Source organism: Andrena cerasifolii, chromosome 14, assembly GCF_050908995.1.
Source record: "Andrena cerasifolii isolate SP2316 chromosome 14, iyAndCera1_principal, whole genome shotgun sequence".
NCBI lineage: Eukaryota > Metazoa > Arthropoda > Insecta > Hymenoptera > Andrenidae > Andrena > Andrena cerasifolii.
This window is the reverse complement of record NC_135131.1, coordinates 7992566-8020276: the sequence shown is the minus strand read 5'-3', so window position 1 is coordinate 8020276 and position 27711 is coordinate 7992566. Positions and strand designations below refer to the sequence as shown.

The 27711-nt window shown below is 46.2% G+C and overlaps 3 protein-coding genes across 6 annotated transcripts; 1 reads left to right on the top strand and 2 right to left on the bottom strand.

Moving 5' to 3' along the window:
* Alkb (alpha-ketoglutarate-dependent dioxygenase AlkB) lies at window positions 1-1632 on the bottom strand. Its single transcript, XM_076826768.1, has 4 exons — window positions 1075-1632; window positions 911-1013; window positions 699-852; window positions 1-631 (listed from the first exon to the last, which is right to left on the bottom strand). The coding sequence occupies exons 1-4, from the start codon at window positions 1168-1170 to the stop codon at window positions 55-57; spliced, it is 930 nt and encodes a 309-aa protein (XP_076682883.1). The 5' UTR covers window positions 1171-1632; the 3' UTR covers window positions 1-54.
* Window positions 1545-26649, top strand: Atf3 (Activating transcription factor 3). 4 transcript variants are annotated; one of them, XM_076826772.1, is made up of 5 exons: window positions 2609-2743; window positions 2824-2964; window positions 21297-21503; window positions 22417-22553; window positions 22942-26649. In XM_076826772.1, the coding sequence occupies exons 3-5, from the start codon at window positions 21320-21322 to the stop codon at window positions 23374-23376; spliced, it is 756 nt and encodes a 251-aa protein (XP_076682887.1). In that variant the 5' UTR covers window positions 2609-2743; window positions 2824-2964; window positions 21297-21319; the 3' UTR covers window positions 23377-26649. The 4 variants fall into 4 exon arrangements, with proteins under 4 accessions (XP_076682886.1, XP_076682887.1, XP_076682884.1 ...); XM_076826769.1 differs by having other exon boundaries at window positions 21297-21557; XM_076826771.1 differs by lacking the exons at window positions 2609-2743; window positions 2824-2964 and adding an exon at window positions 1545-1654 and having other exon boundaries at window positions 21297-21557.
* Window positions 26641-27672, bottom strand: LOC143376446 (protein transport protein Sec61 subunit gamma). Its single transcript, XM_076826778.1, has 4 exons — window positions 27522-27672; window positions 27088-27194; window positions 26925-27027; window positions 26641-26847 (listed from the first exon to the last, which is right to left on the bottom strand). The coding sequence occupies exons 2-4, from the start codon at window positions 27179-27181 to the stop codon at window positions 26838-26840; spliced, it is 207 nt and encodes a 68-aa protein (XP_076682893.1). The 5' UTR covers window positions 27182-27194; window positions 27522-27672; the 3' UTR covers window positions 26641-26837.
* Window positions 27673-27711: the final 39 nt, after the last annotated feature.

The window sequence follows — 27711 nt, the reverse complement described above, 5'->3', positions numbered from 1 at the left end:
TAATTGATATAAGTATTTTTAATAACACTGTACAAACAAATTTCGTACAAGAACTTACAATAAAGCTAGCTGTCCAGGTTTTAGCACTTGTCTTACATTCATATTTATTCTAGCATCGGATATGTACGCTTTTGCTTTGTTCCAGTCATCGCGGTCCCACGTACAATGTCCCTTATTATTATGCGAATCATCGTCGTCCCAGGGTGCGCTACCGGCCGGCAGAATTTTTGGTACCCCGTGATACCTCAAACGAGATGTCTCGGACATCACCGCTATATCGCCGCTTCGTAGAAATACAGCACTAGCCGCATCGTCTTGCGTGAGTCCGCCAATTAGAAATATCGCCGTTTGACCGAAACTTATAGAAAACAATGGTGCGCCGACGTTGACTTCAGAATGGTCGGTATGTCCAGCCAAGGTCGAATTCATTCTGTAGAAATTTATAATTGCCGCTTCAGCTTTAAAGTCTGCGAGATCCAAAGATTCCGCCACAAACGAAGTGAGCAATGACAACTCGTCAGGCATTTCTGTCTTACTCGTTTCAGAGTATAATTTGGTATCCCAGTTATGATGATACCCCAATGTTGCCCAGCGTAGTTTCGGCAGCATAACTCCAGCTTTGCCTGAGTTTCTGAAATCAATATTACACGTCCATTTATTGCAAACACCTTTCTTTCGGTTCTCGTAGCGAGTCATACCCAAAACATGTATCCCACCAAGGTACATCGTCGCTCGAACTGTTGTGGGCATCTAGATTCAGTTTGTACGGCTTCCTCGAGTAATCCTTTAAACATTTTATGATCCAATACCGTTGTCCGTCAGTGGTGAATGGATTTTTTATAAAAATGAGTCCTGGTTGTAAATGCATAGTTAAGTAACAAAGCGTTTGTTAGGGAGTCAGCTGTGTTACCTGGGATGTCTAGAAGCTCGTAGATTTTCCAGTCTTTCACTGGTTTTAGTCCCAATGCACGTTCGCATTGTTCGTTTAATATTTTCCCTTTGAGATTGATAACCTAAAAAGCACACGACTTGAATACACTCGAAACGTGCAAGAGTTACAATGCGAATACGTACTTTACTGGAATTGGGATCGTTTAAATCGATTACACCTTTCAAATCTGGAGGTGGATCTCGACTTTTATAATATTTAAAGCTGTCCTTAAACGTCATTTTGAATCATGGACGTCGCCATTTTTTATTAATTCGTGCGCCGGACATTAGACGTCGCTACTGTTCCACCTCAATCCGAGATTCATGTAATTTGAAAGTAGATTTTAACGCAGATTCCTATGCGAGATACGGTTAAATGCTTTAGATGTTTGAATACGAATGTCATTTTGACCCGGTTGCCGCCTCTGACAATCGAAAGTATCGATGATCGAGCCGTGAACTATTCAAGCGTGGCGTTTCCTCGAAGTCTCCGTAGAAATCGATTTCGCAGCGATATGTATCGACCGACGCATGGACAAGCAATCGAAGATGAATCTACGACGTGACATGTGACTGCTTATGTAGCAAGAGACAGGCGAAGCATCCGTGAAGCGGGGGGAGCGCGTAAACGGCAGATCGCGCATTACGATCGTTCGATTCACATTTAGCATAATATCATCGCCGTGATCGCGAGCGCTAATGGCCAGATACGTATCGAAAAAGTGTGAGTGTCAAGCAATTCCTATTTTTCTCCTTTCGACCAACCCGTACGCGCACGGTAATGGGCCGTGACTAATTTTAGAGCGTAATTTTCGCATAATAACACTGCCGGGAAATCTATGATTTCATAGAGCCGAAGAGAGGCGCGTCGGCCGACTTCAAGGCTTTTCGAAAGCTCCGGGCAAATTAATAGCGCGCGCCGCGTCAAATGATCGTCCATTACCCGTCGCTTCCATTCTCCATAAATTCCACCCACCCACCTCGGTCACGACTGTTCACCTGCGCCCGTAACAATGCGAACGGGTTTTGCTCCAGTTATTAGGTTTGTGCGCAGGAAATAATCAATTTTTTTTTTAAATAAACTTTAAAGAGACGTCCCTCCTCTTACAACATAGTATAATTAATTACACAGTAAAACTGTACATAGCACGCCCGCTGTGGAGCCCAAGACTCGCGCCTTCGAAATTCCGAAAATGCAAATTTTTAAAAAAATTATTTTTCCCAATTTCAGGTACCATTGATTCAACGCAAAACTGTTACTTTATTCAAAATCTACTCGCGGCAGTGAGAGAGAATTTTTCTAAGCTTCTATTAGTGCACATTTGGCAGTGCTCATTAGCCCTGTAATATCGAATTGTCTCCACGAGAATGGCTCGATCGATAGATCGTTTGGGGAATGTACTATCGCGATACATATGCCGTTACGAGCGGGCATTGCTGTAAGCGAGGGAAAGGGATGAAAAGTTATTGTCATAGGTAGGTGAGCGCCTCGTGAATGCCGGCGCATTAAGGGAGTGCGTATTCTGACAGTTTCATGTCAACAAATGTCGTGCCCGCGGAGTCGCGCCCAGCCGTGGAGCCAGGCCTGCACCCGTGCTCGCGGCGTACTCCGGCTGCTCGGCCAATCGCGCGGCGTGGCAACGCCACCGGTGGCCAATGGCAGGAGTTCCCGGTGACGACGGGCGCTAAGAATAGCCTGTATGTATCGAGGCCGGTCGCGACCGCGAATTATCCACAGTCGTGCGCCGGCAGCCGACGGAGGAAGACGGTGTGGGGCGTACCGGGACACTGTGTTATCGTTCGCACCGAAAAGGTAGGACCCCCCCAGTAGACAGAGTGAAAAAACATCAACCGTCTTCTCTGCGGCGCGTGATAAAGCTCCTCTTTTTGTAGGTCGACTCTAGTACGTGGCTATTCTTGTAATACGGTACGAGGGTGCAATAATGTATTAAGCTGTACCGAGGCTGCGGGCAGAGGATTTCGACGGGATCCACGCGGGCGATTAGGCTGTCAAGTATTCTCAACGCTTACCAAGTTAGTGGCATTACAGTCTTTAGCTACTCCCTTGCTAGCATCGACTTTGAATACAGCGTACGTATGCGAATCAGTTATTTATCTCCGCGCTACGACTTCTCGCGTGTGCCGTTTTCACGAGCTCCAGTGAAATTCGTGAGATCGAGGAACAGGTGTGAGAATTATCGTAAATAACCGCGAACACAGAGTTCGCAGCTATATTCAAGGCCGTGCGACTACCGAGCGGAGCTTTATTACGAACATGTTGTATTGCCACGGCAAGGATCGAGAGAAGAGTATGTTAAACGCGACGTTTGCTTCGCGAGAGGAGTACACTGTCGTTCGCAAAGAAAACGGTTGCTCCTAGATTTACGGTTTAACGCGAGAACACTATCGGAGAACACAATACACAACTCGCACACCTCCCCACTGACTCTCATTCGTCTGAAATTCAGTCCGAAGCTCGGTATAGAGAAATCGTAGTAACTCCTGTGTGCAGTGCTTCCACGAATATGAAGTTGGCCGTGCAACGGTCGATTATCGGTTCACGCGATAGGATTCGAAATAGGTGCACTCTGTTTGAGCAAGAACTCACGTTCGTCCTCGTATCGTGGAGTAAACAAGAAAGCTGGGTATTTCTCTTGGCGGTTTTAATTCATGACACCTGAGGATGCGCTCGCAATAACCCGCGCGATTAGTGTTACGGATTACTAAATATAGCGAAACAGAGCGTTGGCAACATTGTCACGAATCTACCGAGGGCTGTATCTATAGCGTCCTCGCACGGTACCGATGCTCCCGATTGCACAATACTTCTCTTAGCCTAAACATTTGAAAGTTAAACTATATATTCGGTTAGCGGTCGCATCTTGCGCGGGCCGAGGTTTCCTTTTCTATTTTAAATGTTTTGGAGTGCGGGGGACAGAATCGTCGGCGAGAGAATTATATCCGCTGGTTGCCGGGCATTCTCCTTTGTGCGTCTACGCAAATGAAAGTGTATAATGTTTATATTGGCATGTAAAGTGGAGTTAAGTAGAATCACAAATAACCGTAATCATAAAACCTCATATTACGGCGGTTTAAGCGTGGGGCACGTTTATTATGAACGGCTCGGTGTTTACTGGAAATGCATGCTCGCCGGAGTGAACATATTTGTACGAAGAAAAACAAACGCTGCAATCGAGATATTTTTCGATCGATCTCCTTATTCGAATTCCTCGGTGGCATTTTTATTCCCCCCTATTTCTATTGCATTTTTACTACCAGTTATGTCATTCGTTGTTTCATATTTCTTCATTGAATAGCATTCGGATTTCTGATTCCCCGTCTTCATCCCCTGCTGTATCCGTGCGCCAGTAAATAGCCCGGAGATACTTAGCCGTGTTCGCGAAGCCACGGCCAGGTTAATGAAAATGATACAGAGAATTTTCGTTGCCACAATGAAGTGGAACTGGAGGATCTAGACCAGCTCGCATGAAATCTTCTCGGAGACTCGCCTTCGCGAAGCCATGAACCTTAAATGTTTACATTCGTTTGTAAACTTCCTCGGCGGCTGATAACCATTATACAACAATAATCTTATATTCGCGTTCGCTCGAGTCGATCTTCCTGAGGTGCAACTCGCTCGGCGCTATCGCCGGGAATTAGCATCAGTCGCAAGGTTGCAACCCTTCTCGCACGTCGCAGCTCCTCTTTATTTCCCACCGAGGAATGCAGAATTTCTCTGATAATCCTTGCCGCTCACGCGATTGCCGCATCAGAACAGATCGAAGCGAGAGAACAAATTCGCTACTCGCGTGCAGTTGTATCTTTTTAAGATCAGCTCGCGCGAGGAGCGCCGGACATTACCTGCCGCCAAAAAAATTTCTTTCGTCGCGAAGACAATGCTAGGAACAGAGGAAGCAAACATTGGCGATCGGCGCAGCTCGATTCTTCGTCTCTTAGACAGGGGCACGCGGTTTCTTGTGCAAACGAGGCTGCGCGGATCCTCATTATCGGTCGAATCCAATGACCTCGGACAACTTGACCTTGAAACGGCATTAAGTACCGCAGATCTATGGCAACGGGATGATTTAGAATGCGTTTTAATAGACGCTGCTGGATCTCGAGCCGAGGCATCGGCCAGGGTATTCGAAATCGTGCGCCTCGAGGTCTCTATGGCGATCTACAGTCGCCCACGATTTCCAGGCCCCGTCGGGCAAGGCGAATTTCTGAAGAGATCCCGGCGCGCATTATCGCGATGCTTTTCAAGTAATTATCGCTGGAGTAGGTCGGACCTCATCGAGAGATTCCTCGCTCCTCCGCGACCATGACCTTACTGACATTTAATTCTTAGATCGTCGACGGCTTCGAAACTCGCCCATACAGGATCTGCACGTGTGCTGGATAATGTGCGCATTTCCATAACTCCGAAGGCCGGCGAATATTGCAACTAGACCAATAGCCTTGCTTCTCCGTCTTCTCCTACCCCTTTTATCTCGCTTTCATCGAGCCTTTCTTCTCTCCCCTCGTTCTGCCTTAGACTCCGCGCCATTTCTCCATGCAAATCGCGCCTAATTGGTCGCCTTCGCCCGTCTCTCGAAGCTGCGCCGTTAAATCCCTTAAATTAATCATCGTCGTCGCGGTGAACGGAGTAATTTGCATAAAAATTACTCGAAACACAGAAGCTTCTGCCTCTGCTTAGTCGAATAGAATTGCGGCGGGTTCGAAGACTAACAGCTGCTTAGGAGTGAAAAGGTAAAGGCGCACGGGTGCCTTTTTTTCAGCAGAGCTCGCGTACGGCTCCCTGAGAAAAGATCGCATCTCAATTAAGGTTTACCGCGGTCAAGGGAAAACGGCGGGCGCGTATAAAAGCTCGCGGCTGATTTATTGGCGAGGGGCGAGCGAACGTGCGAGCTGGCTGGCTCCTCGAGTCACCATCTTACACACAGCTGATTACAAAGTCGGGAGATGATATAACTGGATTTGCAAGTTGTCACGGTGAAAGAGCGAGAGGCCGGCCGGGGGGATAAAGGGGGCCCCCGGTGGGGGAGGCCATTATTGTTCAAGGGCGTCAATGTACCGATTGAATTTAAAATGCTAATACGCATTCGCAGAGAAATGGCGATAGAGGAAGGATTTGCGCTGGGCGCGAACAGAATAGACCCGGCGATCCTTATTAATATAAACGAGGTGGTCGATCGGAATTAATGCGATACGTCGCGACGCATACCTGCGATCTCTTGATTCCGCGCCGTAACGCTGATCCTGCCTCGCGTGGGCGGCGGGTCATTTGCATTTTTAATATCCGCCATCTTTGACACGGATTCGGCTCGCGAATCGCTGCCTCTGTGGCCGTCAATGAAATTTCGGGGTCCACTCGATGCGCGCTAGCATCGCGAGCTTGAGCAATTTTCTCTAGCGTCGGTTTGTCTCGCGGACAAGCGGCGAGAATTGCGAGAAACGCCGAACGCGCGCGATACGAGTAATTAATACCGGTCGACCAGGTACTCCACCAAATCGCGGTAATTTACCATTCATAACGAGCGTTTATTCAGGCATTTATCCGCTGACGTTTCAGGACGGCACTTTGTTGCGATCTTTAAGACGAGACAGAATTCTGCAGAATTTATGTGGCAGCGGTGGTATCTTTAGAAATGCAAAAATCGTGTTCCCTCCGGGCGAGCGATACAGTTCCGTAAGTTTTTGCACGCCGCGCAAGAAATTTGCATCGCTTGCCTGCGAGCGTGAATGGCGGATTAGTATACTACGGGCACGAGCGATTAGCGTAATTAGGGTGGTTTTAATTACGAATACACCTGATCGAAGCTCGTTACCAACAGCATGTTGCAATTAAGATTCTTCCTTCTCGAAATGACCCAAAGAAACGGTGACTTCTTACAAACATCTTGTTTATTTACTTCCCTAATTTACAAACGGAATTACTATTATTATTATTATTAATATTCGTCTTTATTACTTGACACATCCAGAGACGAAAATAATACATGAAGACAAGCGAAGTAAATGGCGAGGCTGCAGTACAATACTGTTAGAAGTCTAGCCATAACTAAATAACTAACTAAACGATTAAAAACTAACTAACATTAAGAAACTAGAAATTTATTGTGACGCATAATGTAACCATATATATATATCGCCGGGCTTACATTTAAAATCAGGAAACGAATTTAAACCTCGAACATCAGGTGGCAGGGAATTAAAGTAATGAGCCGAAATATAAGCAAAGGATGATTCAAATCAGCCCTGCCTGTGTGCTCGACCGCTTTTCGGCCAACGCTTCGTTGCCGTATCGTGCGGTCGTACAGATGCCTCGCGCCTATATCGGTGTATCGAAATATCGCATCCTGGCATCAATGTCCACCGTTAGCTCGATATCCATACCCTCGACGCAGCGATCGCTTATGATACTTACCGATCCGCATTTCCGTGGCCGGGTCCATTCGCGCGTATTCGCAAGCGGCCGGAGTTCTCGCCCCCGAGACTCGCGGGTTCTCCAACGGCGCGGATTCTACTAGGAGTCGCGTTGCATCGGGATAAGGCCAACGACAGGCGCGATTATGATGCTCGTAATTTATCGCCGACAAGTAGCAACAAATCTGTGTCACTTCGCAGCGGAGATCAAAGCGACGGTCGAAGTGTTCCACCGAGAGCCGTGCGCGCAGCGCGTGCGGCTCGTTTCTTTTAAATTGCCTCCTGCGACGCCCGCGGAACGACGACACGCGGGGCGATAGTAAATAACGCCCGGCGTAGTTGTAATACCGCTAATAATAATTCCAGCTCGGTCCGAACTGCCGGCCTTCTTACGAAACGAGATTTCGTGGATCGTAGAGCAGGCGATAACAATCCAACTGTCTCGCTAGCAACGTCTTTATTCCCAGGGTAGCCTATCCCCCTCCTTCGCGTCGTTTACGATCTCCCTCGCGCACCCGGGACGCGTGCCTTGATGCGTCACGGCGCACCGACAGAGCTTTACCGCGGTATATTAGCTTCGAATTCGCCCGGTTGGCTCGCCGAAAATTCACCAGCGATGGTCGCATTAAATTTGCACCCCGCCGTAGACAGCTCGCAGCATCCCCGCGGGCCACGTTCCACTTGTTGCTCGTGCAGCATTTTTCCTCGGTGTTGCCAGTTATTTCCGTCCGCGGCGTCTATTTTCACGCGTCACCCTCCGTTGTTTATCGCTCTGCCCGCGGAATATCGATGGTGAACATCGACGTTGCACAGAGGTAGGATTCCTGCCAGCGTAGCGTTACGTAACTCCACCCCCCCTCCCCCGGGTCCGCCGCGCGAGGAAGAGGAGGATTTCGATGCGTAGCCGATCGCGCACGTGCTCCGCGATCCCAAGCTTCTCGCGTTTGGCTCGTTCGCGAGCCGCGTCGATGGTTCCGCGAAATCTCCCCGCGATTTGGGTCCCCGACCGAACGGGGAGAGACACTCGAGACGAGGCACCCAGCAGTCCTCCTTCTGCAGCGCTGCCGAGAAATCGCGTGCAAACGCGACCCGGTGTCGCTGACACCGTCCACGATTCGCGGGCCGGCCAATTTACCATCCTCGAACGCGTTTTCGATGCTCAAGTGGTTAATCGCTTCTGGGCGAAAACGCCACACGCTAGACGCTCGCGCTCTCCTCGGAAGTAATTCGTGTTTAAACCTCAAACTCTAGTGAGTAGAGTGTACGTAGTCGCTTGTTGCGCAGGTTTACCGTGGGTATCGTTCATCATTCTCGAGTAGTAATCTCGACAGTGGCGGATTTAAGGAATATGGCAAACGTTCTGGTGCACCCTGGAAACTGTGGGAAATAAAAAAACATATAGTGTTTGGATGAAATGGTTAAATCCGCCACTGAATCTCGGGACCAAATTTTCATCGCGATTAAGGGGATCCTCCTATTAAAATTTTCAAAAAAAATTATTTCTTTTATAACATATTTTATTATTATTATTATTATTATTATTATTATTATTATTATTATTATAATTATTATTATTATTATTATAATTTGACGGGTATTGTCCCCTTTAGTTTACAATGATAAGAACTTAAAAAGAAGGATCACATATAGATTAAAACTACAACTTAAACTGAAGCAACAACTAACACTAAAGATAGAAACACAATAAAATAAGTAAACCAGCAACAAAGTTGAAAAAAAGCTGAAGCTAAAATTAAAATTAACAAGGAGTAACGTGAGACCAGGCGGAAAGGAGAAATACTTCTTTAGGGGCTATACATGACAGAATTTTTGCGCAGCAAACCAAGCAGGTGATTTTTAAACGTACCTAGTGTACCGCGGAAAAAATCAACCCGATTGTTATAGGCGTTTGTTAGCCCGCGCAACTTGTTAATAGGACTGTGCACCCCATTTTGATAGTACATCGCCTGAAGATTCTCAAAGTAGGGTAGATGTACCGTTTGTGGCAAATTGCACTGTTTTTGTCCATGCGTATAAGTATCTTATTTTTAAACTGCTTGCAGATCATTATTATGTGGAGAATTTCACATCATAAATATTTTGTTCAGTATACCGCCAGAAATATAAGATAAAATATTACATTTATTGTTTACACGGAAAAATATTATATTTTTTAAGAAGCGGCCAAAACTGGTACAATACCTTAAAGTGGCAACAAATGGCGCGTCTACCCTACGTTTTCTTAAAACCGCGGAAGTCCTACTAAAAAAATAATCGACCGATTTAAAATTCGTGTTTGGTAGCGCCGACTTTATCGAGTTTATCTGAAAGTCCTCTGTCTTCGACCGGGTGATCGGAGTGTTCGAATTGTCGTTGCCCCGTCGTTTCTGGACTGCCTCAGTCGTCCGCAACCTTTCGAAGAAACAGTTAGGCAAAGGAAGAATTAATGGGGATTGATGCCTCCCCCAACCCGCATCGCGTCCCCTTCCCCCTTCTTGGGAAATCGTTCTCGAATTCCCGACATACGGGCGCGAATTCGTGTCCGGAGAAATGGGTACAGACAGTTGGCAGTTAGGGGTGTGCACGAGTTTCTAACCGCCTGACGCGCCGAGGAGCTCCAAAGTTTCTCGGAAAGATGTGTAATTTTCCTAGCCACGGAACAGTTACCTGGCGAGCTAGGAGTGGGCCGGCAATTGAGATTCAAGAGGCACTGTAATGACTGGAGAAGCGTCCCCAAAGTACATAACTACGCCGGTTAAAAGCGACTTCTTTGAACGAGCGACAGAAGGATCCTCCGTCCGCAGAAACATTCTTCTCGAGCATTTCATTCGGTGTCACAACGAATCCCTAGCGAGACTCTGCCGTGTGTCACCTTTGCTAGCAACCGCCAGCGCTGTTTCGCAATCGAACAATGTGTATCGAGGGAATTCTACAGAAACCGAGGGGCATCTCCAAAAGAAGGCGCGCGCGCAACCTCCCGGAATATTCTTCGGCCCGTAAACCACCCATAATTCCCCGCGACTATTCAAATTTACAGCGGAAACGGTCCTCTAAGATCGTTCTGGAGGGGCGGGATTCCAGGCCATAGTTTAACTCTCGTTTCAACGAGCCAACCTCGAAGAGCGCGCGAGTAGATCCGGAGCGGCGATCGACTTTACGATAAACCTAATTGCCAGGAAAGTTACCGGCGATGGCGGAGCGGCGAGAATAGAGTAAAGGTTCACGGAATAAAGATTAATAACTCTCGCTTCCGAGGAACACCGAGGCGTCCACTGTTTGCGGTTGATCCAGAGATATCAGAGCCTGCTGGTGGATTTACCAGAGACGTAATTCCGGCGTGTACCGCGTCGATGGATCTTTTCAATGGGAAAATCTCAGATAGTGGGGAAAATTTCAGGAACAACAGGAGGGCACCTAGAGGTGGCAGCCTCGAGCACCCACTCGATTTTTATCATCACTCTTCTGTGAATTTATACCTCTAACTAAGGGAACTTAAATACAAATCACCTACGTTCGTTCAGCCAGGTTCGAGATTCTGCTCGGATAAATTATAAAAAAAACGGAGGAGGTTGTGGGTGAATCGGTTGCATCTACCAAGTTCCATAGATCTCGGCGAACGTCAGCGATCGACCACCCCTTTTACTGGAAACACGAAACGAACGGTCCTGGCGGTTTCCTACGCACACTCTTCCCGCACTATGTTTGGCGGTCGTAACGAAATTTATGCTTCCTGTCCAGTAACGCGACCAACACGCTCGTTGGCCGGCCATGTAATTTACATACGGCGCTCGGTCGTGTGCGTTTTGTCTATGACCGTTTTGTGTGTCGCGAGTGAGAAAATCGGCGCGCGCGTTGCATTTCCCTGGGCTCGTCGGAGGGTGTGCGCCTTAAACGTCGATTATGCAGTGGAAAAGCTTCTTTTCACGCTTTGCTGGTTAAACATTTAGCGACAGCCGAGTCGCCAGCCTCCGGCGCCAGTTGCTTCTAAAAGGAAACTGGTTTCGGAGCGATTCCACTGGATTTTGAAAATTCCTGCTCCATTCACTTCTCGCGTCTCCTTCGAACAGCATTGGATAAATTTTTAGCAATTTCTTGCGAGTTTTAAAACTATGCAAAAAATCCGAGCCCTATATTTTTATTTATACGAACAAAAAAAAATCCCTAACTTGGTCTTTTGTTAGTGGCTTCAGAGTGGCTTTCAGTTCCTTAAAGCAAATGGAAAAATGTTAATTTTTAGATTACACAGCAAAATGTACCAAAAACATGCCAATGTTTCCTCAGAGTACGTTGCATATTTAGTAAGTCCAGATTCTCACGCGAAGACGTTTCAATTTATGTGCCAGAGATCCCCATGCGAAGGATTAAGAATTCGTAAAAGTAAAACGTGGTGATCTGTGGGCAAGCTGTAGCCGTCACGCTCCAGGGGCCCGGTAAAGTAATTCGCTGTAATTAAAGCGGTATAATTGGGTCAGATAGCGCCGTAATACTCTCCTGTTCCATCGTGGCCTCTTTGTGTTTCGGTTTCCCTCCAGTTCCCGCTACGCCGCTGTGTAAAACGGATTTTGCGCTCTTTTTGAATAGGCTCGTTTCAGGTCCCCTCTATCTTCCTCCTTTAGAATGTATTGCCCACCGAATCGCGCTGCTTTCAAATTACAATCTCAAACGTGAAGCACCTTCGCGTTGTCCTGCACCCACCTGCGCGTGGATTTTTACTTTATAGCGCACCTTTCAGCGAAAAATCGAGTCACTCGTGCACGGAATTCGCGTTTTTAGAAAGCGATCGAAAGCAACAGTTTAACAAGCGCGTACCTACCTCGGGGCACCGGCGTCTCAAACTCACGCCCGTGCCTCGACCTCTCACCTTCGTCGCACGCCTTCTGTTAGTCGAAATCTCTCTCCTCCGCTAACCTGGCCAACGCATATCGTTTTCCAGCGGCTTCGTGCTTTATCGCCGTTTCCCCTCGTGCGATTTTTACGACGGCCTTGCCTCTCCGCCATCGTAGCTTTCACGATTTTTCGTCCAGCCAGTCCGACTGCCAACACACGGTCCCGCTGGTATGTTTATAAAAAAGGCGTCGTAACTTGGCGAAATTGGCGGTTAAACGGCGCTCCGTGAAACTTACTGCGACCTTCTCGCGGGAATATACATCGGGAATCATATTTCTGACCGATCTCGCGGGCAACAGGATCGCGCAGAATCGTCGAGCCTCGAGTTTTCGTTGATAAGCTGCTGAAATATTGTTGGAGGGGCGGTGGGGAAAACTTTGAGTTCCCCATTTTCCTTGGTCACTCGTACTTAAAAGCTTCTGAAAGCGTGTTAAAGGCTTGCTAGTAATGCTGATAAGGGAAATAGTAAATATTGGAGTAGACGAGCAGTTATCTGGTTTATTAATTGTCCGTGGCTGCGTTTCATTCATTACCTCGCGCCCCTACGTTATTTCCATGCTTGTGAAACGTGTGTGGAGTCACGACTTTCAGGCAGATCAATCATGCTGCCTGCTTTATCAATTTTCGGCCACCTTATCAGGCTCGGAGACATTGCTATCTGAGACATTAGTCCTTCGGAAATGTATGTTCGTTGTGCGACGTATCGGGAATATTATTGCACGATAAGTTCAGTGATGCAACGTGCGCTTACACGCAGCCAGTCACGTGTGGACATTAACATTCTCTTTGCAAATCACTCGGGGCCCCCCTCAGGAGCGAATAAATTTAGGAAATATTGTTCCCCGCCATTAGTTCACAAGGATCATCGCCATTCGCGATAAAAGCCAAATTAAACGGTTCAGTGATCATTGCTACCTGAACATCCTCAGAACCACGAGCGAGACCCATATTTCTTTTCACACGAGGAGGGTATAGAACTCCCACAAGAAACACGTGTCTTTCCCATCGCCCCCAGAAGAACCCACTTCCCTCTGTAACCCTCGAATTCCTCGCGAAGCAACCGAACCACTCGCGTACATAATACCACCAAGTCCATTATTGTAACAAATACCTCGTTCATGGTCCCAGCAAACAGCGACTTAGACTCCGTACTCTACCCGCTGCACTCGACAATGTATCTCACTGTCCCCGTGTTGATCAAACCTCCAAACAGTTTGATTTCTCTTCCTCCTCTTCTCTCCTCTGGCCGTCGAAGGTGCCTCACTTTCTCAGCTCGTTCGGGACCGAGGCTCGTAAAGTAGGGTATTGATCGCGGGGAGTTTCGTAGGAGTTTCATGGGCCCTCGATACACGAGAAATCGTTTTCTGTTCCCTGTTGGCGATCGGGCGCGTTCGTTGCAGAAACGACAGCCGTAGGAATTAGGCCGCCCACGCTTATGTCGACGACCGTACCGAAAAAGCACGATAAAAGCTTTCTGGCCAGATGGGCACCGGTTGCGCAAGCTCCTTTGCTCTCTCGGTACCACGTCCTCCTTCTCTCTCCTCCAATCGCGGTACCATGTTCTCCCGGTTTCTCTCTTGGTACCAAGTACATACCAGCCTCCTCCCCTCTGGCCCCCTTTCAGTTTCAATATCACACAACATGCTCTCTCCCCCTTTCTCTCTCTCTCTCTCTCTCTTTCTCTGTATTTTAACATCGAAGGGTAGCATACATCCCACCCTCGTTTATATCCTTCCACTCTCAGTTTCTCTCGAATTTTTCTCTACCACGTTTCCACGGCCTCTTTCTCAGCCCCTTCTCCAATCTTTTCCTACCTTCTCTTCCAACGTTTACTATTTAACACTTTCATCTTTTCCATCAACCTCTCTCGCCTCCTTCGACTCGCACGACGATTTCACCTGCAATATCTCAATCTCCCTTTCTGCTGTCGCTTTCGGAGCAGTTTATCACTCCCGGAGTGGCTTGGAGCAACGCTCAGTGCATGCCTTCAACCGAGAGGCGAGATTTTCCACGCGCGCGCGCAGCTTTAATTACCGCTTTGTGCATTGGGAATCAGCTCGGTTAAGACCGTCATGCGCGAGTCATAAATACGCGTCAGCAACGATATATCGACGGACCCCTTTACGAAATGCCGACGCGAGATGCTCCGAAAATCCCGGCAACGCGATATCTCGCCTTTCGCGCGCACGGACCATCTGGCAATTAATCTTCCTCCGCGTCCTCTGCCCGGCCCCCTTCCCCCGCAACATGTGCCGCGATTCTCGTCAACGATGGGATCAAGTTCAACGTGTAGTCGAGAATATCAGTCGATTCGTGGTATAATCAGCTTTAACTTTGCACACAGCTAGTGCATACCGCGTATAATGATGCGTAGGTGAAACGCACGGCGCTCCAAATTCTACCAGCAAATTCAGGTCAAAGGTTCACCTTTATCCCTGTAGATTTGCAAAACTATAAACTCAACTTTCCCATCTAAATTTCAAACAGTGCTCCCTGCTAAATTTATTCTGCGTAAAATCGAGTAGAATCGCGTTTCTGCTTCAAGTTTCTTTTCAAAGTAAATTACAAAATTATTAAATTTAATAACCACCAACCAGGTCTCCCATTTTTGCGAATGTTTCTGTTCCACTTGAGAACACTACTCTTTGTTGCTCCTCAGTTATTATTTACTTCTCCCAAGACTCTTTTACTGTAACTTCTTCTACAAAAACTGTTCGACTTAAGCTTGATTTAAACCTAGAACGTTCCACGCGGGCGAGCCGTGAGAAGTATACATAAATCACAGCGGAGGATAAGTCGCGTTCGGATTACAGGCGATTTATGTGGCTGGAATTCTGTGCTCCTCTGAAAACTCTTTTACACCGAGTGGCTCGAGGATTCGTATTGACTTCAGAATGGCGGATAGACTGACAATAATATCGAATTATTCGACGGACTACTTATGAACCGATGAAATTATTTCTACCGCGTTCACGTTGATAAGCCACTGAATTCTCTGCCGCCTGTGCTCGAAGCTAGTTAGCACAGAAGTGGAAGGCAAGATCAATAGTTCCGTGAGGCCCGATTAAGTCCAGAGCGCATATCGAGAGGCCAATCGCCATAAACACCCCCGTCGATCAAACACTTCCCTAATCTCCTCCATCGATGAGCAGCCAGAAACTCCTACCCCCCCCTTTGTCGGTGTAAAATTACTTGGAGACCGTGAACGGTCCACCGAAAAGCCAACAAGGGTTCCTCTGTGCCCCGAGTTCCAGGCTGCACAACATGGAGCGTTGTGGTTCCGTACTATCAGGCGATAAACTCGATAAAGTTTCCGGCCGCAGGCGCGATTCCGTTCGGCGCCGGGGAAGAACCGAGCTGATTGCACACCAATTCGAATAATTAGCAGCTAGTTTTCTAGGAGCAAGGTTTCCGAATCCTTTTCCCTGCGCTCCCGCCGCTCTGCCTCGCCGTTGCTTATTGTGGCAACTGAATTCGGTCTATCAGATAAACCGTAGATAACGCTGTGTTTTGACATGACAAGAGTCCATGGACGATAAGGATTACCGTTCGCGAAGATATTGCTGGACGAAAATTGCAAGTTGTCCGTGGCTGTGCGGTAATCTTTCATCGAAAGAGCACTCCGACGCAGTGGCGAGGCTTACCTACAGTAGTTGCGGTACACAGTGGCGGGCGAAAGAAAGTTTACAACGTTTAAAATCGCGTAACTTTTTTAGAATTCGTCCAAACGACATGTGTTTTTTTTTTAGAAGCTAGGAGGATTAGTTTGCTAAGTGACGTGTTTCCTCGTTTTGTAAAAAAATGCAATTGGTCGGAATAGCAATAAAAAATAGTGGACGTCATTTTTTAAACTTTTTTTATGAGCCTGTAATGAAAATTCAAAAACCCGGTTTGTAGATTGCAGTAAGTTATATACATGCCTAAAATTTCATAAAAATCGGTTAACGTTGCGAGCTATAAACGCTTAAAGATCGCAGAATATGGTCGGAAATCACTGATTTCGGGGGTTTCGGTAATTTAGGAAAAAAGTTTAAAAAAGACATTTACAATTTTTTTTGCTATTCCGACCAATTGCATTTTTTTCGAAACGACGATTTTAAAAGTTGTAAACTTTCTTTCGCCCGCCACTGTAGGTATAATCGTGGCGTGGAAGTCAGTGGCGGATTTAAGGGAAAAGGCCCAGGTGGCAAAAGTTCTTGGGGGCGCATTTCTTCGGGAAAAGGAAGGCGTCGTTTACTAAAAACGGGATGAGTATACAGAAAATATAATAATGTTTGGATAAAATCATTTATTTATTTTTTTTTTTTTGAAGATGGGGCCTTCTGTACAAGGGCCCATTTTTCGGAAAAATGACAAGGTAGTTTACTAAGAACGGGTTAAGAATAGTAGTCCAGGCAAAATATGGTGTTTGGATAAAATCAGAATTTCTTTGGGGGGGCCTTAGGGGGCCTTCTGGGTAGGGGCCCAGGCAGCAACTGCTAATCGTCCGCACGTTAAATCCGCCACTGCTGGAAGTTCAGTCGATTCGGGATACATATCTTGGATTTAGTCCGGCGCCGCCGAGGGCTTTGTTTCGAGAATCTTTCGGCGAGGAATCGAAGCGAATACCGAAGCGTCCGCAGCACACATCAAAATCAAACGGTTTCTATTTATACGTTTAACAGCGTGCAGCGGCGACGGCTTCGATCGGACACCTGTTCCCATTCAAACAAACTCGATCCTCCGATTATTATTTCAATCTGTTGCATCGCCCTCCACGTTACACAACCGAGCGATTGCGTTATTCCTACCCCCTGTGTTGCACCCTCTCTATTATTCCCCGCACTGTTTGGTCCCAATTCCACGCTCCATTATACAATGGCGAGTGCAGGCATCGATGCTCCTTGATCAGGATTACGATCACGAAATATTCAGTCAGCTGAATTGTACCTCCGTTTCACGATCTCCGTCGACGAGGAATCTTCTGGGGGGACTTGGAATATATTCCTTCTGGGTAATTAACGATTGGAGAATGTAGGTGTATGTGGGTTAAGAACGTGAGGTTCCAGCTGGAGATTATTTTCAATTCGTATTCGAGCACTGTAGTGGATTTTAACCCTTCGCGATCGCACCTTCTTATAATCACAAATTGGTCTTCTAACTTTTAAATGATAATTGCAGGTACATTCGCAACAGTCTTTTTCTAGAAATGTAAATTTTTGATACGATGAAATTCGTAGTTGAGAAAATAGTTGTGGGGAAAAAGTGATTTTCTTCTGTTAAAATTCACCGAATTTTTAAAATTTCATATTAAGATATAAAAATTTACAGAAATATTACCAAAGGCATGTACTTCTGCAAGAAAATTGCTTGGGGTGCGGTACACCCGGTGTGACCACGACGGGTTAAGAAAGAAGTAGGAGAGGAATCTTGAGAATTGCGAATTTTAGCTCCGCTCGGGGATTTATCGCTTTGTTTCGCGACTATTTTCGTAGCACAATTTCAAAATCTAAACGTTCTTCCTCCTTCCGCTTCGTGGCCTCAATTCGCTAGATTCATCGTCGCTATCCTCTCTATCATCTTTCCGTTTAATCAGTGGGAATAAATACGCGAGGGACAGTGACAAGAGAAAACGATGGAACAAGAATTCCTTTACTCTCTGCTTCGCTGGACGCATTCACGAAACCCTTGCTCTTTCGTTATTCCCATTTCCAAAGTTCGTCGTGGTATTTTCACTTCTCCGTCTGTTCACTTCGTTCATTCACTAAACTTGCTACTTCCTGCCTGGAAAGTATGAATGTAGGAGAATAATTGCAGAAAAAGAGAAAACTACCAGTTTGAAGTTCCTCACATTTCGCGTTATTGAAATTTCAGTGCAACGTCTTTAGAAGAAAAGTAAGTTCGTACGATTAATATTCCTTGCCTTATCTCCATTTATATTTGCCCGAATTCGATAATAAACCTACCTCTAGAGCACACGTTTATTGCACTTTAAAAGATTACTCGTGTCCGTTATCAGTGATAAGCGATAAGTCCCTGTGGATTAAGGAAAGCATAAGGGAACCGAAATTATCATATTTCGGTCATAGCAGGTAAAATAATAAATTCCTTTCTATCCCTACCGTCCTCGTAGATCACGGCAACGGAGAGATTAGAAACGTTGAAGGTTAATGTCCCTGAAATGACGGGAAACAGCAACACTAACTCATTTATTAACGATTATCAATCCGTACGAAGAAGAGTCTGCCTCGTATTACCGAATCAATCCATTCATTCCCGACACACGATAAATCTGTCGAATTATAATCGCGACGGGTGGGGATCGAGAGGAAAATTTAAATAGAAACAGCCGATACGGTGTCCGCGATCAGATGCCTTGCGTCAAAGATAATAATTCTCCCGGATCATCTGCTCGACGCGTCGCATTCGATAAAGAATCCTAGTTATGAAAACGAACGAAAGCCTCGAAATCTCAGCTCCACGGCTTAAGGTCGTCCAGCTCCAGGCGCAAAGACCCACAGCTCCAGAACTGAAGATCCTCATCTCGAAGACTGGAGGCCTGGAAAGGCCCGCGATCTTTAACTCAAAATCTCGGGGCCCACGTAGTTTCAGCCGTCTCTCTCCTTTTGTAGTGCCATGGGAGGCATCCTCCTCCGCGGCATATAGGTCAGTGGGTACGCCTGGGGCGAGGAGGCCCTTGTCGTTGCCTCTGACTCCGAGCGCTTGCCCCATGGTTGATCCGGTCCGAGGGAAGTGGATTTTTTCGCCGCTGGAAAGTGTAACCGGCCCACGGGACCGCGAACACCGACGGCTGGGCCCGCGGTGGAAGTGGCGGCGGAGGAGGAACAGCGGAGGAGGAACCATAGAAGGCTACGAAGGAGGAGGTTGCAAGGGCATTAGGCTCCGAATACGGAACGATAAAATTCTTACGAAACGCGACTCTCGCGCGCACACATGCCGATCTCGCCGTGCACGCACGGGGACTTCGCACACTGGCGCGCGCGCGCGGCCAGGCAGTCTCGCCGAAAGAGGAGGAGAAAGAAGGAGAGAGGAGGTCCTCCGAGAGAGGACGTTGGGCAACTTCGGTGAAGGCGCAGCCGAAGAATTCGATGCCCGAAAACAAGCCCGGCGGAGGAGCTCTAGCCCGCTGGAGGACGCACAGTTTCTTTTCAAAGGACGCCAGACAACCGCTCGCACGTCAAAATATATTTTTGACGGGCATTGACAAGCTTTTAGCGCCGCTCCTCCTCCCCGCCACCGCGCGATGCCGGATTCGTTTTCGCGTCCCGCGGATCGCGCTTCTTTATTTTCACGATCTTTGTTCCGTCGATCCACCATTACGCAACGCTTCGGCCACGCGGAAAAGGTTACCGGAAAGCGACGATCGTTTCTCGATCACCGGCTATGTTCCATTAGGTATTCCTCGATCCATTTCGAGCCTGGAGCATTCGGCCCAAGATATGGAAGGGAATTTTCAGGGGAATTCTTCCGTCGATTGAAACAGGTAGGGCAGACGGGGGGCGGTACTAACACTTTGACTTTGGAATGCGATTACGCAAGAACTATTACAGTTTCAACAAATGTTTTTACACGAAAATGTTACTTACCTATCTGACATTATTGAGGCACATCAGGCTCGCTGTATGTCAAGCAATATCCAGGTTATTAATAAAAAATGAGAAGCGGAGAAAGCGTTACAACCGTCCCTGACCCCGGGTCAGTTGTAACACTGTTTGGAGTCGATAATAGCACAAATTTAACTTCACGGAATTAAAATATTTATCGATATTCATTGTAATAATAAATGATAAAAGTAAAACCTTATAACCAATTATGCGGTGTCGCAATTCCGGCAGAAATAGAAAACAATAGAAAACATTGCAGCCATTTGTCATTTGGTTTGCTTGTGCTGTGCTATAGGATTCCATGCAATCAAGACAATATTGTTAATGTTCTTTGTCACTATTCGGTTTTGTCGTGGTACAACCGAACCCGACTGCCGATGTTACAATCGCCCCCGACCAGGCTTTCGAACTTAAATTATAAATTTTGATTAACGAGAGACTTAGAAGTGATAAGTAACGATCAGTATTACTTAAAAAATGACCAGATTAAATATTAAAAAAAAAAGAAAAAACACGTACTTGCAAAGGGAGTAGGTATTTATATTAAAATTTTAAATCAGTAAGAAAAAGTTACTTTAGGGCGTGGAAAAGTTATTTTCTTCGCTATACACGTCTATTGTCTATCTATACTGCTAGGATATGGATGCGTGTATTCGAAATGGCATTCTTCCTCGTATATCCAAAATTTGTGTTAATATCAATCATATGTTTTGAGATATTTAACGTGTTACAATCGTCCCCGGTTTATCGAAGTAGCTTCGCATCGAATATTTAAATAATTTTTCAATCATTATTTTTCATCGTTATCACGGTGTTTTTTTTTGGCACCGGCGATGCCATTGAACCACGTGCACGTCGCATGTAACTCGCCGCAATCCTTGATAATCGGCGAAGGTCGGTTACACTCGGCGGCGTCGATACCGATCTCTGGCTTCCTGTTTCGTTATCAGGCCACAACGATTCCGAGCCTGAATTCCTCTTTGTTCTCGCATTGATCCCGGCTCAATAGCCGGCGTATCAAGGCCGTATCAATAAACCCCTCGTTCCCCGGAAAGAAGACTGCACAATAAAGGGAACGAAGCGTTCGCTGCGACGCGACGAGACAGAAAGACTCCGTTACTTAAACTTAATCTCGCCCCGGCGAACGTACACAGTCCTGCCTACCCAGACAGCCTATATCTTCCCTCCGCATCTTCGCGGGCGGATCGAGAGTTACGTGTACCAATTACTCCACCCTGCCCATCGAATCTGAACGCGAGTGTCTCCGGAAAGTAACGAAACAGTTCGATAAAGGAAATGAAAGTTGACCCAGCATGCCGAGGAAAGGGTCCAGCAGACTTCCTAATTACCGTAGCAGAAACGCTACCCATCAAGTTCCAACGAACCTCCGCTTCCTCCGTGGCGTTAATCTCTCTCATCTCTCTATCTCTCTGTCTGTTCTTGTTCCAGGTTAAATGGTGATATAAACGACCATGTACAACCTGAATGTGAACGTGAATCCTAGTCCGGCGGCTGCCGCGGGTCTTCTCGGTGTCGCGGCGGCCGAGGTCACGCCAAGGACACCGGAAATCGTAAACTCCCTAATCGCCATGACCAATCCCTTCGAGGGTTACACGACAGAGAGGAGCAGGGACCGTACGGATTCGACTAGCAGCGGTGAGCCGAGCCCACCGAGCGTTCAGCACACCTGTAGTCAGCTCATTAAAGAAGGTACCCATCCGGTGGTGTGCTGGCCTTGATATCCTACCGGGATCTCGCGTCTCCTGCCTCTCATTTTCTTTTGTTTCCTGTTTCACGGGGCCCGCGATGCTCCAAGGCTAGCCCGGCCTCGTCAGCCTCTTAAGCGCCGAATATTCTGGCCCCTAAGGCCGGCAACAACGCTCGCTAATACCGCGGAGGGGCTGTCACCGTTCAACCCCTCCGTTCGTAAATTCTCGCGAAGCTGCTTTCGAATCGAAGAGACATTTATGAATATCCGGGTATTAGTCAGTTTGAAACGGGGGCTTGCGGGTTGGAGCCGCGCGGAGGAAAAGGTTGAGCCGTAACGGTGCCTGATTTGAATACCGAATTGGCTCAGGGAGAGACGTTTGCGGAGTATACGCGTACATACGAGTACGGACTGCTGCTCAGCATTTGCTTCTGAAATAGCTTGCTATAAGGCTGCTTACGTAAACGAACACATAGAAAGTTGGGCATCGTTGAAGCGCTCTACCTTCCCTTCTGCCGTGCTCTCCTCTATTGTCAATTGCAAAAGTGGTATATCCGGATTGAATCGCGAGATCCCACCCCGTAGAAGGGCCCGTTGGAAGGGTCGTGCGCTTGGAGGAATAATCTCCCACGACCATTGATATCCTGCTCCGACGATCCCACCGAACTCCAAGGATTCTCTTCGACTAGAAATCTTCGTTTTAGAAAGGGATCTCGCTTGCCTCGGTATCTCTCGACTTGGCCAAACATATTCGATTCTTCAAACAGCCAAGACACTTTCATGAGCAAACAGTATGTCCTAATTTTGTTTACTGATCGGTGTGCGGTTCGTGATTGACGGTTTCACGCCCGAAAATTGCAGGGTTGAAGTTGACGCTGCAAACGAAGAGGCGGGCGAACGGCAGCGGGGACGAGACCAAGAAGAAGTCGAAGAGGGAGGACGGCAGCGCCGACGATGAGGAGGACGACGAGTCGGGGAACAGCAACGGCCGCGGTGGAGTAAGAAATCCTCACATACTGTTCTCGTTAAAACCGTTAAAACGGTACAGACGTCGGGCGATTGCGCTGTAAGTCGACGGTCTTCATCGATTTCAAGGGTCCTCGGTGCTACCCCCGAAAGTAACCCTTCGTTTCATCGGTTGGATTATCCCCCTCTGGCCTTGGTCGCCGGTGGCCAACTCGAGCCACGGCTTCCAAGCGATATAAACTCCCATATCAATGACTGTTACTATTACTAATCGATTCGCGATGCTGAAACGAGTACAAATACCGAGGGATGGGGGTGTGTTTCGCGAACGATTCCCCAGTGAACGAATTGTGCCGATTGGAGTCTCTCCAAGGCGAATGTATTCGTGTTAACTGAACGCTCTTCGTCTCTCCTTTGCAGTTGACGCCAGAGGACGAGGAGAGGCGTCGAAGGCGGCGCGAACGGAACAAGATCGCGGCGACCAAGTGTCGGCTGAAGAAGCGGGAGAAGACGGTGATCCTGGTGCAGGAGTCCGAGATCCTCGAGACGCAGAACCACGACCTGAAGTCGCAGATCCAGGAGCTGGAGACGCAGAGGCGCAGGCTGGTGGACATGCTGAGTCTGCACGGGCCTACCTGCCTGAAGCAGGGCGGCCCCGACAACTCTTATCAGCAGTACGCCGAGCCCGTGCACCTGCCCAGTTACCAGGAGAACTTTGTGCAACCCCCGCCGGCGTTGAACCAGCCCCAGAACTGCGTGACGGAGTATCCGGTGAAGGTGGAGGAGTACGAGGGTGACTTCTACAGGCAGGAGAGCCCCTACGTGCCAACCTCGGACGCCGGCTGCGCGGTCTAGTAGCTTTATTCTATAAGAGTAATCCCTGCCACGCCATGTTTCGGAGTGATCATCGAGGAAGTTCCGGTTTGTCGGAGGCACGACGCGGCCTAACTAGGAGAGGCGTCGTGATCTGGACGAGTGCTCTTTGGATGGAATCGGGCGTAGAATGTAGGAGTCGACGGGTATCGATAATTCTTGGAACGTAGGTCGCTGATGGTGCAACAGTCTCTGAGGAAATTAGTACAAAATAAAGTAAGGGGAGTAGTACACGTGGAAGACAGTGGCCCCTTGCAGGACTGGAATATTACTTAAATTTTAACCACCCAGAAGCGTAATGGTTGTAGCTGTTTTTTGCCTATAAAAAGGGGCAATCGTTAGCAGCTAATACTCTGGCAATTACTGATATTCAGTGGCTACTACATTTCAACGGGCCTACCCTCGCCGAGGGGTAATGAAATGGTCGTATGCATTCCAAAAAGACACTAGAGGACGGGAACAGCGACGACAGCCAGCGAGGACATTGCCCAGAAGGCATTTAGATATAGTCTCATTGCGAAATGCCTACTTGTTGGGTCTCCCTTATCGGTCCCGATAAGCCGAACCTTCCTGGATTTCCTCTCTTCTCGGTTTAATCGCAAGTCTGTAGCTCGTAAGTTTGATTATTATACCAGCGCCTTCCCCGTTTCACCTTCTTTCCCCTCCCTTCTTATTTTATTGTGTTTCTCTCTTTTTTTTTTTAACACGCCCCTTTATACTCAAAACGTTCGTCGTAGAACGCTTGAAGACATTCCTTGAAAGTAATCCTTTCTCGAACGTAAGTAACCAATTCCTTGAACATAAGTACTGCGACATTCTAAGGTGTAATTAATGTAATCGATTAATGTAAGATAGAGACGGACGATGTTCGCGGTGCTCGAGCAGAATTGCGAAACTCGCGAGCGCGTTGAAGTGTGATAAACACTTTGTACTCGGAGATTTGTTTCAACCGAGTTTTACTTACGGTGCATAACGCGGGTCAGCGATGACTCGCAGATTTCAGCATTGTTTGAATCAATTTCATTGGAATTTACAAGCGAAGTGAGTATCACTCGTGAATAAGGAATGATTTATTCTATCATTCAAATGCCTTCTGATACAATTCAAAGTATTCGTGTAGCCGTTATTCCTGATCGTTAGATCTGGACGAAATTGAAATTTGCCGACTCTGATGAGCATCGAGCACCGCTAAGACGTTTCGTTATTTTAAGAGCGAGAATCGAGAGCCTCTTATAAATCGCATCGCGTTAGTGCCGTTATTTTTTACGTGACTGTTTCTCGATTCACCAGTGAGGCAGATTGTAACTCGTGTAATTGAGCATGTAAGTCGTCTGATGTTGACCGCGACTATCACGCGTGTTGGAACGCGATCGCGAGACGCGCTCAAAGGATACTTATAATTATACGAATAATCGGATGATATTTAATATTATACACATGTGCATATTTTATATACAGATTACATGTTATATATATATTTACACTCGCAGAGACACGCACATATATATAGATATACAGAAAAGATATATATATATATATAGACGCGCGCGTCATTAACGATTAATGAACACTTAATTACACGCCGATTAAATGTTCCATTAATACGAGAAGAGCCGAACGACATACCTCAATTTCGTGGGTAGTTACCCTCCCTCTGTGCGTTTGCAGTGAAAATTGACTTTCTGATACCCAATTCTGCCAGTATATCGTGACTCTGATCGTGTAATCGTTGAAATTTTCATTGTTTAATCACGCAGTGCGTATATTGAGTGACAGTGATACAAGGGAATGCCAAAGAACCATCGGAGACATTGGTCAGAGGAAAGAATAAGGGATTATATTTTTGGTACACGCGAATATCGATGGAGAGAGAGTGCGCGCGCGCGCGGGCGAGAGAGAGAGAGAGAGAGCATGGCAAATGCACTTTGGGCTACGCTTAAGCGTTCTTGCAATTTATAAAAGCTAGTTTAATAGTGAAATGCTTCGAGTCCACGGACTAAAATGCTTTTCATTCACGGAGTGTTACCGCCAGTTGATCTAACGTAGGAGAAGATTTTTCTTCCACTTCCGTCAGACGGAAGCGAGACAAAGTCTTCCTCTAGCTAGTTGTTCTTCGCAGTATGTGATTTAAAACGATTAACTCATTTATGCCTGCATACGCTGTACAAACTACGAAATTTTCTTCGACAAATTCGATGGACTTCGAATGCGGATTTATTTTCTGTGAAAGTAAATTTTCTACGACTATATTCTTGTGGGTGGATTATATATAGGATACAAGGTATAAATGGGTTAAGCATCTATGAACGTTTAGTATGTTTGTAATTGTGCAGGACGATCGTCAACACGTAACAGTCACACACGTGTGGTGCTATATATACATACATATATATATATATATATATATATACATATTCGCTTTTTATATAAATTTTATTAAGTTGCCCGAAGAGAGTATTTAATAGTTTAATACACATGTTAAGCATGTATTATCAACGTTTATTTACTAATGCATAATTCCGCAAGTAATAGTATCAGACATATTGAAACGGAGTTTATATTTATATAGTATATATTATATGAATCTTTTTTTTTTAATTGTTGACAGTTCGAGAGAAAAATAAGAAATCTGGAGACAGTAGAGTTTTTATTAATGTTATCGATGTACCGAAAGAATTTAAACATTGGATCTGTAACAGACTTATTTTAAGCATTAATTAATTAATCAATCGTTTCGCCACGTGTAATACGCCGACTGTTTGAAAGTATTGCATTTTTCTTTATCAATTGTCAAAATTACAGTCGTTTCGAAAGTGTAGAATGTATTTTAATATTTACGTTTGCTATCCAATACATGACTGCCATTATTAAAATTCCGGATACTGTGCGCCGCACAGTATCAGGCTCATAGGTTCATCGTTTTATTAGTAACGTGTATTGAACAGTCTTTCTAGAGGATAAGTACGGAGTAACTTTTGAATAACGACACAGCGAACAGTATATAAGATTCTACTTGTTGTAACAAGATCGTACTATTGCCTTTTGTTACTGAGTACCTGGCCATGGATTACCATGCGACAGCTATTTTTCCTTAGGAGAAATACAACTTGAATTTTAAGTAGAAAAATGGCTGACAAAATTCTATCATTCTGCGACCTAGGGGAAAATCTTATTCTTCGAATAAAAGTGCCTTCGATACTAACACCTAACTTATTATTTACTTGTAAATAAAATAAATAACAAGGATAGATTTTACATTCTCGTTTTATTATAAAATTCACTATAATATAATACACACACTTTCTCATATTTCAATCATGATCGATTCAAAATGGAATACATAACTTTATTTCATAAATAAAGACGCGTAAAAGGAGGAAACAATGGGGGGAAGGTGGGGAAATAGTCTCGTGGAACCTTAATTGTACCTATTTAACTTGAGCTTACGAACCCCTGAAACATAAAAGCCACGATATAAATACCATTGCCCAAACGATGAAATTAGGGTTGTGTGTGTTTAGTCTACTTACACGATGATATTATTAATTGGAATATGGATTAATTTAACAAAGAATCCTATGAAGCCCATTATACAGAAACCGATCGCTGTGGCGATAGCGATCTTCTGGAACTCTGAAAGTAATCGTACGTGTAAGTCTCAGTTTGTGCAACTCCACTTCGTCGGGACCTTACCTTTTCGATCGGGCTTCGTGCACCGTTTAACAAGGCGGATACTGTCCTTTGCGAACTGCCGTCCCGGCTCTGTGAGTTTCTTCACCTGATCCATTATGTTTGTAGAACTGAAAATATATATATTTCTGGTGCTATGAAATTTGCAATGATCTAAATGCAGCTGTACCCTAGACTCCTATAATTAGAACGTTTGAAGGCGAAGGCGAAGATGTACGCGTCGCGTGTGTTTTTATAGTGATACAGAGAAACATACGAATCGGAGTTCGTACTGTTTCACTTACAGTGGATCAAGCACGGATACCTAATTTCCGACTCGTTAATTGCTTGAAAATAATCTACAGGTTATAACGGAACGAGAACCATTTCACTGCCGAGGCCGGTGTGAATCTTTTTTAATTAAATCGAAGAACAATCGATGAAAACACGATACTCACGTTGCGCACAACTGGAGAACGATTTACAGAGTGTTGTTTGACGTACGAAAACCTGCGGTCGTCAATGTTTGAGGCGCTACGTGGACACTACGCTGTGAAAACGTCACTTCCTGACCAGTGACGCTGGCATCGAAGCAGCGCGGCGCAAACCTGAACTGTATTTCGAATTGTTAAAAGAGTTTACTGCTCG